This window comes from Rhinichthys klamathensis, unplaced genomic scaffold, assembly GCF_029890125.1.
Source record: "Rhinichthys klamathensis goyatoka isolate OS25496 unplaced genomic scaffold, OSU_Roscu_1.1 h1tg001193l_1, whole genome shotgun sequence".
Lineage (NCBI taxonomy): Eukaryota > Metazoa > Chordata > Actinopteri > Cypriniformes > Leuciscidae > Rhinichthys > Rhinichthys klamathensis.
In genome coordinates this window covers 45,130-60,986 of record NW_026607380.1, presented here as the reverse complement: position 1 = coordinate 60,986, position 15,857 = coordinate 45,130, and the positions used below count along the sequence as shown (strand labels likewise).

The window sequence follows — 15,857 nt, the reverse complement described above, 5'->3', positions numbered from 1 at the left end:
ATATAAGGCGAGTACGTCGTACTGGAAGATCCATAAAAAATAACTAGGTCAAATTTTAATAAATGAAGCATGCATGTTTGAATCAATAACATGCATTTAGAAAACAAATGTTTGGAAACAAAAGTTTTTTAGTTTTTTTTTGCTGCTGTGATTTTAAGACAGTGGTTCTTAACCAGCGGCGTTTATGTACAAATTTTATAATTAAAAACAAACTTACTTAATTAAAATTCTTTAAAAAAAGATGTAAACAGAAGTTTTTCCCCACTCAGCACAAGCTACAACACATTTTTACCACATTTGACCCTACTATTTTTGACATTTTGACTAAAATGTGTATGCATGTTTGCATCGCCCAATAAACTCTCATCACAACAGATCAAGGAGAAGCTGATTCCTCATATGACCTCCCTAAAGTCGGCCTGAAAGGGAAGTTATGCGGGTCTCTTCTCCTCTATTGTGTCGTATATTCGAGTGAAAAACACTTCTGGAACGAGAACAAATGTGGGCGGGGCTTGATTGTGTCTGTGGGGAGTTGATTGGATGGTTGTGGTTTGCTATTGGCTGATCTCATGTGAGTGACAGGTTATAGCCCCGCCCTCATCATCAGAGAAGAGAAGCTGCAAGAGGAAGTTATTCTGATTCAATATTATTAAAACAATAATGATGTGCATGGATAAATAATAATAATAATAATAACAAGAGTTGCATTGAAAAAGAGATTGAATACCCAGTGACTGCTTGGTTTTGCTGATGTGGACTGTAGTGAGCTCAAACTCTGGCTCAATGGTGACATCATTTGTCCGCTTCTCGTTCAGCCGCTGTTGCACAGCCTGTCCTGCGGGTGTCACTGTTGATCTGTGGCACTTCTTAAGGGAACCGAAGACCTGTGAGAGCAGCGGCCTCTTGTGGCGAGGCAAGTCCACTACAGTAAACAACACATCCGCTCCGACCGATTCACTCTCCGAATGTCCGTTCCTGACAGCAGCTCCTCCGCTGTGTGAACGACCCGATGTCTGGGAAGAGTCTGAGCGCGTGTTCTCCGCCAGGAGCCAGTTGGGAAGGAGCGCTGACGTCCCAGAGGACGATAATGAGTCTGAATGACTGAAAGCGTCCACAGGAACGTCCAGTAACTGGTTCTGGTCTTGATAACCGGACAGACGGAGCTCCTCGAGACCTTCCAGAAGCTGATTGTGTTTCTCCATGTCTTCAAATACACCACGCACATCTGAGGCAGAGAGACATACGCTTTCCATTTATTGTTTGGAATAATAACAAGACAACAAAACCAGGAATGAGTAAGAAGAACCGGTTCGCAATTCCCAACACATGAACCATTGTAACTTTTAAAGAACTCACGAATGATTAGGTTTTGACGTCACTAGCGGAGAATAATAACCTGATTTATTCAACAAAGTCTTGTAAACGCAGTTTTGGTTGGCATGACAATAGGTTAATTCAGTAAGCCGATTGTTGGGAGCTATCAGTGTGTATGAAAACGTGCTCATTGTCCAGTTGTTGAGACAATGAGCACTAAATGGACATGGAGAAACGCTTTTAAACAAATTTGGAAAATGTTAAACTCGAATCAGACGATTTGACAACTGGCTATTTTTTTAAATTAAGACAACTAAGTGTATCTTCATTGATGCTTTCTGACAATAGTCTTCTCTTGTTTACAACAAAACCGACCACTGTAAATCTCTTAAAGGAGAACTCCGGCGCAAAATGAACCTTTGGTCTAATAAAACATTGGTACCTAGTCAACCGTTATCTGAGATTTGTTTTCATGATAATCGAATGTAAAGAGTTTTATCTCTAAAAACTGTTTAGCGTATAACGCTAGTAATGGGGGCATATAATAAGTAAAAAGAAATCGCTAGTTTATACCACTAACAAGGCTCAAAATAGCCCCACACGAACACAGTAACATAATGAGGGTCCCTACATGCAAAACGAAGCATTGAGAACTTTGTAAGTGTACAGACCGTTTAATAAGAAGATAAAGATAAAGACAGTCCACTTCGTGTATACAGACAGGAGCCATCTTTGGAAAACAGTCTCGACTAATCAAACCACGAACGCCATTCATACAGTTCAGCTCACTTAACACGTCGTTCGTGGTTTGATTAGTCGAGACTGTTTTCCAAAGATGGCTCCTGTCTGATGGCTTAATATCTTCTTATTAAACGGTCTGAACACTTACAAAGTTCTCAATGCTTCGTTGTGCATGTAGGGACCCTCATTATGTTACTGTGTTCGTGTGGGGCTATTTTGAGTCTTGTTAGTGGTATTAACTGGCGATTTCTTTTTACTTATTATATGCCCCCATTACTAGCGTTATACGCTAAACTGTTTTTAGAGATAAAACTCTTTACATTCGATTATCATGAAAACAAATCTCAGAGAACGGTTGACTAGGTACCAATGTTTTATTAGACCAAAGGTTCATTTTGCGCCGGAGTTCTCCTTTAATTGCTAAGAGACATTCAAATCCAACAGACATTTAAATATATAACTTAAAATATTGAACTTATCAAAACTTAAATCTCTAAATGGAACAAAACCGACAGACATTTATATATACGTATATATATATATATATATATACACTCACCGGCCACTTTATTAGGTACACCTGTCCAACTGCTCGTTAACACTTAATTTCTAAGCAGCCAATCACATGGCGGCAACTCAGTGCATTTAGGCATGTAGACATGGCCAAGACAATCTCCTGCAGTTCAAACCGAGCATCAGTATGGGGAAGAAAGTTGATTTGAGTGACTTTGAACGTGGCATGATTGTTGGTGCCAGAAGGGCTGGTCTGAGTATTTCAGAAACTGCTAATCTACTGGGATTTTCACGCACAACCATCTCTAGGGTTTACAGAGAATGGTCCAAAAAAGAAAAAACATCCAGTGAGCGGCAGTTCTGTGGGCGGAAATGCCTTGTTGATGCCAGAGGTCAGAGGAGAATGGCCAGACTGGTTCGAGCTGATAGAAGGGCAACAGTGACTGAAATAACCACTCGTTACAACCGAGGTATGCAGCAAAGCATTTGTGAAGCCACAACACGCACAACCTTGAGGCGGATGGGCTACAACAGCAGAAGACTCCACCGGGTACCACTCATCTCCACTACAAATAGGAAAAAGAGGCTACAATTTGCAAGAGCTCACCGAAATTGAACAGTTGAAGACTGGAAAAATGTTGCCTGGTCTGATGAGTCTCGATTTCTCTTGAGACATTCAGATGTTAGAGTCAGAATTTGGCGTAAACAGAATGAGAACATGGAACCATCATGCCTTGTTACCACTGTGCAGGCTGGTGGTGGTGGTGTAATGGTGTGGGGGATGTTTTCCTGGCACACTTTAGGCCCCTTAGTGCCAATTGGGCATCGTTTAAATGCCACGGCCTACCTGAGCATTGTTTCTGACCATGTCCATCCCTTTATGGCCACCATGTACCCATCCTCTGATGGCTACTTCCACCATGTCACAAAGCTCTAATCATTTCAAATTGGTTTCTTGAACATGACAATGAGTTCACTGTACTAAAATGGCCTCCACAGTCACCAGATCTCAACCCAATAGAGCATCTTTGGGATGTGGTGGAACGGGAGATTCGCATCATGGATGTGCAGCCGACAAATCTGCGGCAACTGTGTGATGCCATCATGTCAATATGGACCAAACTCCCTGAGGAATGCTTCCAGCACCTTGTTGAATCTATGCCACGAAGAATTGAGGCAGTTCTGAAGGCAAAAGGGGGTCCAACCCGTTACTAGCATGGGGTACCTAATAAAGTGGCCGGTGAGTGTATATATATAACTTAAAATATTTAACTTATCAAAACTTAAATCTCTAAATGGAACAATATATGTTGGTTCCAAAACGCAATAAATCCATTTAGATTAATTTGAGTAAAAGTGTGTTTTCTTGAGTAAAACCACTATTTTCTGTTTCAAACTTTCACATAGCATTTGTAGGTCATAATAACAAAAAAAATTTAAATCCAGGTTTTGATTTTCAAAGATTTATTATAAAAACGGATTATTTTTTCCCCCAAAATGCAATAAATCCGTTTAAAAAATAAAATCTAAATGCTATTAATCCATTGAATCAATATAAAAGTTGTTTTTTTTTCATATTGAAACTGTTGAAAATACACAATAACGTAAGTTTATTAGTATAATATTTTTATTAAGAACTGTAAAGAAGATTGAAAACATTTTTCCTCCTCCCGAGTGCCTCATCTTCTTAATCTCCTCACGTAAATGATTCGAATTTCGATGCCTTATGTTTCTTACCCACCGCAGAAACAACCACAGGTTCATCAATGCCGTCAAAATTATTCATTTTTTTGTTTGTTTGTTTGTTGATCGAAAAGTACAAAATAGATAAGAAAAACTAGGTGGCCGGGTGTATTTAAGGCGCTGCCGTTACTGTTTACATTGCGTGGAATGGTGCGTTGTGATTGGTTGAGAGCGGATATATCGCATTCTGCAGAGAAGGGAGGCTGGCGTTTGTCGCGGTTTGGAAAGAAAGGGAGAAAACATGACAGAATAACACGGCGGATATCGCATTTTACTTAAAATTAAACATTGACTTTTCAATACCAACCAGATACAATACTGATTTTTCTAGTAACTAATTTTTTTTAGAAATGGCGTTTATCGCGTTTTGGAACCAAACTCTTCATATGTTCTAGGCAACACTAATAAACACAATATAGCTCGATATTGTGTCATTGATATATCTCATCATATCGCCCAGCAACTGACATATTCCGAAGTTGAAGGTCGGTCATGTTTCAACTTCAAAGTTATAAAGGTGTATCGGTCCAGTATATGGAATTATTGATGGATATAAAATGATGGTCACCTGGTGCAGGTGTGATGAGGTGGCGTCTGGGGGTGTGGCCTGTCTGAGGAGAACTCCTGCCTAAAGTAAACACACAAGAAGACCAATGAAGGGTCTGCAAGCAACTGTGAACCATTGGGCATTAAAATGTAAAGATTCTGATGGATTTACGTGAGCGACTCTTCAGAATATCATAAGCTTGCTCTTCGAATGGAGACACCGTGATGTTGAAGAGCGGAAGATCACTGGAGGACACGAGAGTCCTGGGAGATGAGAGACACCAAACTACAGTCACCTCTCTATAGCAATATCACCAATTATTGCAAAAGAATAAAAGATTGTTCTGATGAAGACTCTTTCTCCCTCTTGATTGTGATGATTATGTCTTACAGATATGAAAACCTTTTCACAATATTCTAATTTTGAATTTGGGGTTTTCATAAGCTGTAAGCCATAATCATCACAATTATAACAAATAAAGGCTTGAAATATCTCACTTTGCATGTAATGAGTCTATATAATATATTAGTTTCACCTTTTAAGTTCAATTACTGAAATAAATGAACTTTTGCACGATATTCATAATTTTTCGAGTTTCACCTGTATTACTGTGAAACCGGTATATTTTAGAAATATACAATGATATACATTTTTGGCCGTAACGCCCAGCACTGTTTGCACATGATCTCTGGATGTCACCTGATCTCTCTGAGCATCAGCAGCTTCTCTGGCGTGTTCAGGATGGCCAGGAGCGGGTGCACCAGCGTCTGAAGCCCTCGCTCTGTTAAATACTGTCAGTTGTAAACATGAGTTCAGTCTCTGGATAAAGAAACCCATGAATGATGTGAGATGGTCAGGGTGTGAGGCTGAATCTCTCTTACCCTCTGACAGATCTCCATGAGCACATCCACATCTTCATCCTCCAGCAACCTGACAGCAATTTCTCGTACGTGATTCAGAGCGTCAGATAAATCCCCATTATACGTGCCTGTAGAAACATTCAGTACTTCAGGTTTAAATCAGGTTTATATCATAACTATATCCACATTTCTATGGCCTATGCGTTCGTCTATGTGCATACAAAACTAAAGTACGCTTTGGACTAAACGATGTGGGTAACACTTTATTACCCCTGGTCCTTGTTACATATGTTACACGTACTTACCATAGTAATAACAGTAAATTATGAATAATTTCATGCAACTAACCCTCAACCAAACCCTAACCCTATAGTAAGTACATGTTAATTTTACTCAGTACTAAGTACACTGTAACAATACACCTTAAAATAAAGTGTAACCACAATGTGATCCTCTAAAAAAATATTACCCAGAATGCTCTCTGAGCGGGAGGGAGATCTGGAGCGTGATCTTGAGGAATCTCGCTTTCGGAAAAGACCGAATAAAGTTCTGGAGCGCGGCAGCGAACTGCTTTCTTCTCCTCGCTCCGCCTGCTTTCTCTTCCGTTTGCTTTCCTCTTCTGTGGCAACAGGAGACACAAACAGTTTGAGCTATTGGTACGAAACAGTTCATGTCAATCAGACAGGCACTTGTTTTGTTCAACTGGATCATAGACAAACGGTACACATGAAGGTTTTAGTGGCATTCCCAGCTAACAGGGAATAAATAAATATCAAATAAAAGCAGCCTTGGTGAGCAGAAGAGACTTCTTTTAAAAACATTAAAAATCTTACCGATCCAAATCTTTTGACTGGTAGTGTACGACAAAACAAAACAGTGGAGCAGCAGAATATAATAACTTGATAACCTCACAAACATAACAAAATATGACTATATGATCTCTTTGTTTAAACCAATTAACCCTACCTGACACAGTCACATGACTTCGTGTTCGGCGTATCGGAAGACTTCTGTTCGCTCCCGACTCTCTCTCGTCCTCTTCTCCTTCGCCCCGGATCACCGAGTCCTGCAAGAGTTCTGTGGCTCCTCGGCTCACGGTCCGCAGCAGCTCTGAACCACCCTCGTTATCAGTGGAGTCTGGGGGAAACTGGCCCTCGGCGGCGGACATTTTGGCTCCTAAGGGCAAGCTAACAGGCAGAGTAGTTTGGGAAATGCCACTCAAAGAGCCGAGGGGCGTCCCAGAGGACAGCGAGGAGGTCGACGAGTGAGACCCCGACCCGTGTGACGACGAACACACCGTTCCACTGTCGGCTGAAAGAGGTCAAAGGTTAGTGTACTTAAAGGGATAGTTCACCCAAAAATTAAAATTAGCCCATTATTTACTCACCCTCAAGCCATTAAAAAATGTCCTGGCTCTTACAAGCTTTATAATGGCAGTGAATGGCCATTTCTGTTATGAAGTTCATAAAAGTGCATCTATCCATGATAAAAGTGCATCTATCCATCATAAAAGTGCATCTATCCATGATAAAAGTGCATCTATCCATCATAAAAGTGCAACTATCCATGATAAAAGTGCATCTATCCATCATAAATGCATCTATCCATGATAAAAGTGCATCTATTCATAATAAAAGTGCATCTATCTATCATAAAAGTGCATCTATTCATGATAAAAGTGCATCTATCCATCATAAAAGTGCAACTATCCATGATAAAAGTGCATCTATTCATAATAAAAGTCCATCTATCTATCATAAAAGTGCATCTATCCATGATAAAAGTGCATCTATCCATCATAAAAGTGCAACTATCCATGATAAAAGTGCATCTATCCATCATAAATGCATCTATCCATGATAAAAGTGCATCTATTCATAATAAAAGTGCATCTATCTATCATAAAAGTGCATCTATTCATGATAAAAGTGCATCTATCCATCATAAAAGTGCAACTATCCATGATAAAAGTCCATCTATCCATCATAAATGCATCTATCCATCATAAAAGTGCAACTATCCATCATAAAAGTGCATCTATCCATGATAAAAGTGCATCTATCCATGATAAAAGTGCAACTATCCATCATAAAAGTGCATCTATTCTAGGGATGGGCATTTTTCTAAAATATTGCATTCGAATATTCGGGCTCATAAAAATCGAATATTCGAATATTCGTTTATTTAAATGACGTTTAACGAAAAAGACGTTATTTTTTAAGTTTAATTTTTTTTTACGTTTTTGTCACCATTTCTGAACACGCTTACAATTAGGCAATATACACAACAAGCTTACAATATATGTTAAAGTTTTCTTTTAGTTGAAAACATTAAACAGTAGGCCTATGTGTAAACAAAAAATATAAAAAACAAAAGCATTAATAAAAGCATGCTTAAGCAGCGCGAACGGGGAAAAACGCCTAAAGCATATTGCGGCAGATATCGTACAGAACGCACACACACACACTCGAGTCAGCATATGATTATCGTGTTTATATTGTTTCACGTTTATATTGAGAAAAACGATATCCACATGCAGGGGGATGCACCAGCAATTTATGCTCGAGGGAGAAAAGGCGCTTTGCTGACAGACGCTTCAGAGACACAAAGATAACGGTGTTCTAAGTTTCTAACAGCACTTTGCGTTTTCTGTTCTTAAACCGGTCTCCCTCAACGAAACTTAAAGGAAGTATATGTCTCAAAATCATTTTGCTATAAGATAAGTTATCATTTCGGATCACGCGGGGTCCAGCTGCGCTTACCTGCAGTCGTGAATGCAGTGATGGACAGCTGCCTTTCCTCATTCGACTGTTTGGATTTCATGTGATTTCTCATTGTGTTGATGATATTATAACTCAGATTAATTAATTAATTCGATCAAAAGTAATTCCATTTAGTAAGATCATTTTCAAGTAATTCCAAACTTCGCGAGGCAGACGACAACATTATGTGATCAAATACACACAACTTGTTAACACACTCCACAGCGCCACCCAGTGCATTTAATTATAACTGGGAGTTAGTGCTTGGGATTTATCATGGATTCACTGCATTTACGGCCAGCAAAGCAATGTAGTAAAATTCGAATAGTATTTTATTTTTCGAATAATAATTACAGATCGAATATTCGAATATTCGTGCACATCCCTAATCTATTCATGATAAAAGTGCATCTATTCATGATAAAAGTGCATCTGTCCATCATAAAAGTGCATCTATCCATCATAAATGCATCTATCCATCATAAAAGTGCAACTATCCATCATAAAAGTGCAACTATCCATGATAAAAGTGCATCTGTCCATCATAAAAGTGCATCTATCCATCATAAAAGTGCAACTATCCATGATAAAAGTGCATCTATCCATGATAAAAGTGCATCTGTCCATCATAAAAGTGCATCTATCCATCATAAATGCATCTATCCATCATAAAAGTGCAACTATCCATCATAAAAGTGCAACTATCCATGATAAAAGTGCATCTATCCATCATAAATGCATCTATCCATCATAAAAGTGCAACTATCCATCATAAAAGTGCATCTATCCATGATAAAAGTGCATCTATCCATGATAAAAGTGCAACTATCCATCATAAAAGTGCATCTATCCATCATAAAAGTGCATCTATCCATCATAAATGCATCTATCCATCATAAAAGTGCAACTATCCATCATAAAAGTGCATCTATCCATGATAAAAGTGCAACTATCCATCATAAAAGTGCATCTATCCATCATAAAAGTGCATCTATCCATCATAAAAGTGCATCTATCCATGATAAAAGTGCAACTATCCATCATAAAAGTGCATCTATCCATCATAAAAGTGCATCTATCCATCATAAATGCATCTATCCATCATAAAAGTGCAACTATCCATCATAAAAGTGCATCTATCCATGATAAAAGTGCATCTATCCATCATAAAAGTGCAACTATCCATGATAAAAGTCCATCTATCCATCATAAATGCATCTATCCATCATAAAAGTGCAACTATCCATCATAAAAGTGCATCTATCCATGATAAAAGTGCATCTATCCATGATAAAAGTGCATCTATCCATGATAAAAGTGCAACTATCCATCATAAAAGTGCATCTATTCTAGGGATGGGCATTTTTCTAAAATATTGCATTCGAATATTCGGGCTCATAAAAATCGAATATTCGAATATTCGTTTATTTAAATGACGTTTAACGAAAAAGACGTTATTTTTTAAGTTTAATTTTTTTTTACGTTTTTGTCACCATTTCTGAACACGCTTACAATTAGGCAATATACACAACAAGCTTACAATATATGTTAAAGTTTTCTTTTAGTTGAAAACATTAAACAGTAGGCCTATGTGTAAACAAAAAATATAAAAAACAAAAGCATTAATAAAAGCATGCTTAAGCAGCGCGAACGGGGAAAAACGCCTAAAGCATATTGCGGCAGATATCGTACAGAACGCACACACACACACTCGAGTCAGCATATGATTATCGTGTTTATATTGTTTCACGTTTATATTGAGAAAAACGATATCCACATGCAGGGGGATGCACCAGCAATTTATGCTCGAGGGAGAAAAGGCGCTTTGCTGACAGACGCTTCAGAGACACAAAGATAACGGTGTTCTAAGTTTCTAACAGCACTTTGCGTTTTCTGTTCTTAAACCGGTCTCCCTCAACGAAACTTAAAGGAAGTATATGTCTCAAAATCATTTTGCTATAAGATAAGTTATCATCTCGGATCACGCGGGGTCCAGCTGCGCTTACCTGCAGTCGTGAATGCAGTGATGGACAGCTGCCTTTCCTCATTCGACTGTTTGGATTTCATGTGATTTCTCATTGTGTTGATGATATTATAACTCAGATTAATTAATTAATTCGATCAAAAGTAATTCCATTTAGTAAGATCATTTTCAAGTAATTCCAAACTTCGCGAGGCAGACGACAACATTATGTGATCAAATACACACAACTTGTTAACACACTCCACAGCGCCACCCAGTGCATTTAATTATAACTGGGAGTTAGTGCTTGGGATTTATCATGGATTCACTGCATTTACGGCCAGCAAAGCAATGTAGTAAAATTCGAATAGTATTTTATTTTTCGAATAATAATTACAGATCGAATATTCGAATATTCGTGCACATCCCTAATCTATTCATGATAAAAGTGCATCTATTCATGATAAAAGTGCATCTGTCCATCATAAAAGTGCATCTATCCATCATAAATGCATCTATCCATCATAAAAGTGCAACTATCCATCATAAAAGTGCAACTATCCATGATAAAAGTGCATCTGTCCATCATAAAAGTGCATCTATCCATCATAAAAGTGCAACTATCCATGATAAAAGTGCATCTATCCATGATAAAAGTGCATCTGTCCATCATAAAAGTGCATCTATCCATCATAAATGCATCTATCCATCATAAAAGTGCAACTATCCATCATAAAAGTGCAACTATCCATGATAAAAGTGCATCTATCCATCATAAATGCATCTATCCATCATAAAAGTGCAACTATCCATCATAAAAGTGCATCTATCCATGATAAAAGTGCATCTATCCATGATAAAAGTGCAACTATCCATCATAAAAGTGCATCTATCCATCATAAAAGTGCATCTATCCATCATAAATGCATCTATCCATCATAAAAGTGCAACTATCCATCATAAAAGTGCATCTATCCATGATAAAAGTGCATCTATCCATGATAAAAGTGCAACTATCCATCATAAAAGTGCATCTATCCATGATAAAAGTGCATCTGTCCATCATAAATGCATCAATCCATCATAAAAGTGCATCTATCCATCATAAAAGTGCATCTATCCATGATAAAAGTGCAACTATCCATCATAAAAGTGCATCTATTCTAGGGATGGGCATTTTTCTAAAATATTGCATTCGAATATTCGGGCTCATAAAAATCGAATATTCGAATATTCGTTTATTTAAATGACGTTTAACGAAAAAGACGTTATTTTTTAAGTTTAATTTTTTTTTACGTTTTTGTCACCATTTCTGAACACGCTTACAATTAGGCAATATACACAACAAGCTTACAATATATGTTAAAGTTTTCTTTTAGTTGAAAACATTAAACAGTAGGCCTATGTGTAAACAAAAAATATAAAAAACAAAAGCATTAATAAAAGCATGCTTAAGCAGCGCGAACGGGGAAAAACGCCTAAAGCATATTGCGGCAGATATCGTACAGAACGCACACACACACACTCGAGTCAGCATATGATTATCGTGTTTATATTGTTTCACGTTTATATTGAGAAAAACGATATCCACATGCAGGGGGATGCACCAGCAATTTATGCTCGAGGGAGAAAAGGCGCTTCGCTGACAGACGCTTCAGAGACACAAAGATAACGGTGTTCTAAGTTTCTAACAGCACTTTGCGTTTTCTGTTCTTAAACCGGTCTCCCTCAACGAAACTTAAAGGAAGTATATGTCTCAAAATCATTTTGCTATAAGATAAGTTATCATCTCGGATCACGCGGGGTCCAGCTGCGCTTACCTGCAGTCGTGAATGCAGTGATGGACAGCTGCCTTTCCTCATTCGACTGTTTGGATTTCATGTGATTTCTCATTGTGTTGATGATATTATAACTCAGATTAATTAATTAATTCGATCAAAAGTAATTCCATTTAGTAAGATCATTTTCAAGTAATTCCAAACTTCGCGAGGCAGACGACAACATTATGTGATCAAATACACACAACTTGTTAACACACTCCACAGCGCCACCCAGTGCATTTAATTATAACTGCGAGTTAGTGCTTGGGATTTATCATGGATTCACTGCATTTACGGCCAGCAAAGCAATGTAGTAAAATTCGAATAGTATTTTATTTTTCGAATAATAATTACAGATCGAATATTCGAATATTCGTGCACATCCCTAATCTATTCATGATAAAAGTGCAACTATCCATGATAAAAGTGCATCTATCCATCATAAAAGTGCATCTATTCATGATAAAAGTGCATCTATCCATCATAAAAGTGCATCTATCCTTCATAAAAGTGCATCTATCCATGATAAAAGTGCATCTATCCATCATAAAAGTGCATCTATCCATCATAAAAGTGCATCTATCCACCGTAAAAGTGCATCTGTCCATCATAAAAGTGCATCGGTCCACCGTAAAAGTGCATCTATCCATCATAAAAGTGCATCTGTCCATCATAAAAGTGCATCTGTCCATCATAAAAGTGCATCTGTCCATCATAAAAGTGCATCTGTCCACCGTAAAAGTGCATCTGTCCATCATAAAAGTGCATCTGTCCATCATAAAAGTGCAACTATCCATGATAAAAGTGCATCTGTCCATGATAAAAGTGCATCTATCCATGATAAAAGTGCATCTATCCATCATAAAAGTGCATCTGTCCATCATAAAAGTGCATCTATCCATCATAAAAGTGCATCTGTCCATGATAAAAGTGCATCTATCCATCATAAAAGTGCATCTATCCATCATAAAAGTGCATCTGTCCATGATAAAAGTGCATCTATCCATGATAAAAGTGCATCTGTCCATCATAAAAGTGCATCTGTCCATCATAAAAGTGCATCTGTCCATCATAAAAGTGCATCTGTCCATCATAAAAGTGCATCTATCCATCATAAAAGTGCATCTGTCCATCATAAAAGTGCATCTGTCCATCATAAAAGTGCATCTATCCATCATAAAAGTGCATCTGTCCATGATAAAAGTGCATCTATCCATGATAAAAGTGCATCTGTCCATCATAAAAGTGCATCTGTCCATCATAAAAGTGCATCTATCCATGATAAAAGTGCATCTATCCATGATAAAAGTGCATCTGTCCATCATAAAAGTGCATCTGTCCATCATAAAAGTGCATCTATCCATGATAAAAGTGCATCTATCCATCATAAAAGTGCATCTGTCCATGATAAAAGTGCATCTATCCATGATAAAAGTGCATCTGTCCATCTTAAAAGTGCATCTATCCATCATAAAAGTGCATCTGTCCATGATAAAAGTGCATCTATCCATGATAAAAGTGCATCTGTCCATCATAAAAGTGCATCTATCCATCATAAAAGTGCATCTGTCCATGATAAAAGTGCATCTATCCATGATAAAAGTGCATCTGTCCATCATAAAAGTGCATCTGTCCATCATAAAAGTGCATCTGTCCATCATAAAAGTGCATCTATCCATCATAAAAGTGCATCTGTCCATGATAAAAGTGCATCTATCCATGATAAAAGTGCATCTGTCCATCATTAAAGTGCATCTGTCCATCATAAAAGTGCATCTATCCATGATAAAAGTGCATCTATCCATGATAAAAGTGCATCTGTCCATCATAAAAGTGCATCTGTCCATCATAAAAGTGCATCTATCCATGATAAAAGTGCATCTATCCATCATAAAAGTGCATCTGTCCATGATAAAAGTGCATTTATCCATGATAAAAGTGCATCTGTCCATCATAAAAGTGCATCTGTCCATCATAAAAGTGCATCTATCCATGATAAAAGTGCATCTATCCATGATAAAAGTGCATCTGTCCATCATAAAAGTGCATCTGTCCATCATAAAAGTGCATCTATCCATCATAAAAGTGCATCTATCCATCATAAAAGTGCATCTGTCCATGATAAAAGTGCATCTATCCATGATAAAAGTGCATCTGTCCATCATAAAAGTGCATCTGTCCATCATAAAAGTGCATCTGTCCATGATAAAAGTGCATCTATCCATGATAAAAGTGCATCTGTCCATCATAAAAGTGCATCTGTCCATCATAAAAGTGCATCTGTCCATCATAAAAGTGCATCTATCCATCATAAAAGTGCATCTATCCATGATAAAAGTGCATCTGTCCATGATAAAAGTGCATCTATCCATGATAAAAGTGCATCTGTCCATCATAAAAGTGCATCTGTCCATCATAAAAGTGCATCTATCCATGATAAAAGTGCATCTATCCATGATAAAAGTGCATCTGTCCATCATAAAAGTGCATCTGTCCATCATAAAAGTGCATCTATCCATGATAAAAGTGCATCTATCCATCATAAAAGTGCATCTGTCCATGATAAAAGTGCATCTATCCATGATAAAAGTGCATCTGTCCATCATAAAAGTGCATCTGTCCATCATAAAAGTGCATCTATCCATGATAAAAGTGCATCTATCCATGATAAAAGTGCATCTGTCCATCATAAAAGTGCATCTGTCCATCATAAAAGTGCATCTATCCATGATAAAAGTGCATCTATCCATCATAAAAGTGCATCTGTCCATGATAAAAGTGCATCTATCCATGATAAAAGTGCATCTGTCCATCATAAAAGTGCATCTATCCATCATAAAAGTGCATCTGTCCATGATAAAAATGCATCTATCCATGATAAAAGTGCATCTGTCCATCATAAAAGTGCATCTATCCATCATAAAAGTGCATCTGTCCATGATAAAAGTGCATCTATCCATGATAAAAGTGCATCTGTCCATGATAAAAGTGCATCTATCCATGATAAAAGTGCATCTGTCCATCATAAAAGTGCATCTATCCATGATAAAAGTGCATCTATCCATGATAAAAGTGCATCTGTCCATCATAAAAGTGCATCTGTCCATCATAAAAGTGCATCTATCCATGATAAAAGTGCATCTATCCATCATAAAAGTGCATCTGTCCATGATAAAAGTGCATCTATCCATGATAAAAGTGCATCTGTCCATCATAAAAGTGCATCTGTCCATCATAAAAGTGCATCTATCCATGATAAAAGTGCATCTATCCATGATAAAAGTGCATCTGTCCATCATAAAAGTGCATCTGTCCATCATAAAAGTGCATCTATCCATGATAAAAGTGCATCTATCCATCATAAAAGTGCATCTGTCCATGATAAAAGTGCATCTATCCATGATAAAAGTGCATCTGTCCATCATAAAAGTGCATCTATCCATCATAAAAGTGCATCTGTCCATGATAAAAATGCATCTATCCATGATAAAAGTGCATCTGTCCATCATAAAAGTGCATCTATCCATCATAAAAGTGCATCTGTCCATGATAAAAGTGCATCTATCCATGATAAAAGTGCATCTGTCCATGATA

General features: G+C 37.5%; 1 protein-coding gene across 1 annotated transcript in view; it reads right to left on the bottom strand.

Annotated features, from left to right (window-relative positions):
• pdzd7b (PDZ domain containing 7b) overlaps positions 1-15,857 on the bottom strand; it is a 48,087-nt gene that overhangs the window by 20,496 nt on the left and 11,734 nt on the right. Inside the window, exons 8-14 of the mRNA XM_056244990.1 lie at positions 6,685-7,029; positions 6,188-6,337; positions 5,740-5,846; positions 5,558-5,649; positions 5,030-5,121; positions 4,880-4,939; positions 728-1,225 (exon numbers count right to left, since the gene is read on the bottom strand). Coding sequence (XP_056100965.1) covers positions 728-1,225; positions 4,880-4,939; positions 5,030-5,121; positions 5,558-5,649; positions 5,740-5,846; positions 6,188-6,337; positions 6,685-7,029 — 1,344 coding nt within the window. The remainder of the gene's footprint in view (positions 1-727; positions 1,226-4,879; positions 4,940-5,029; positions 5,122-5,557; positions 5,650-5,739; positions 5,847-6,187; positions 6,338-6,684; positions 7,030-15,857) is intronic.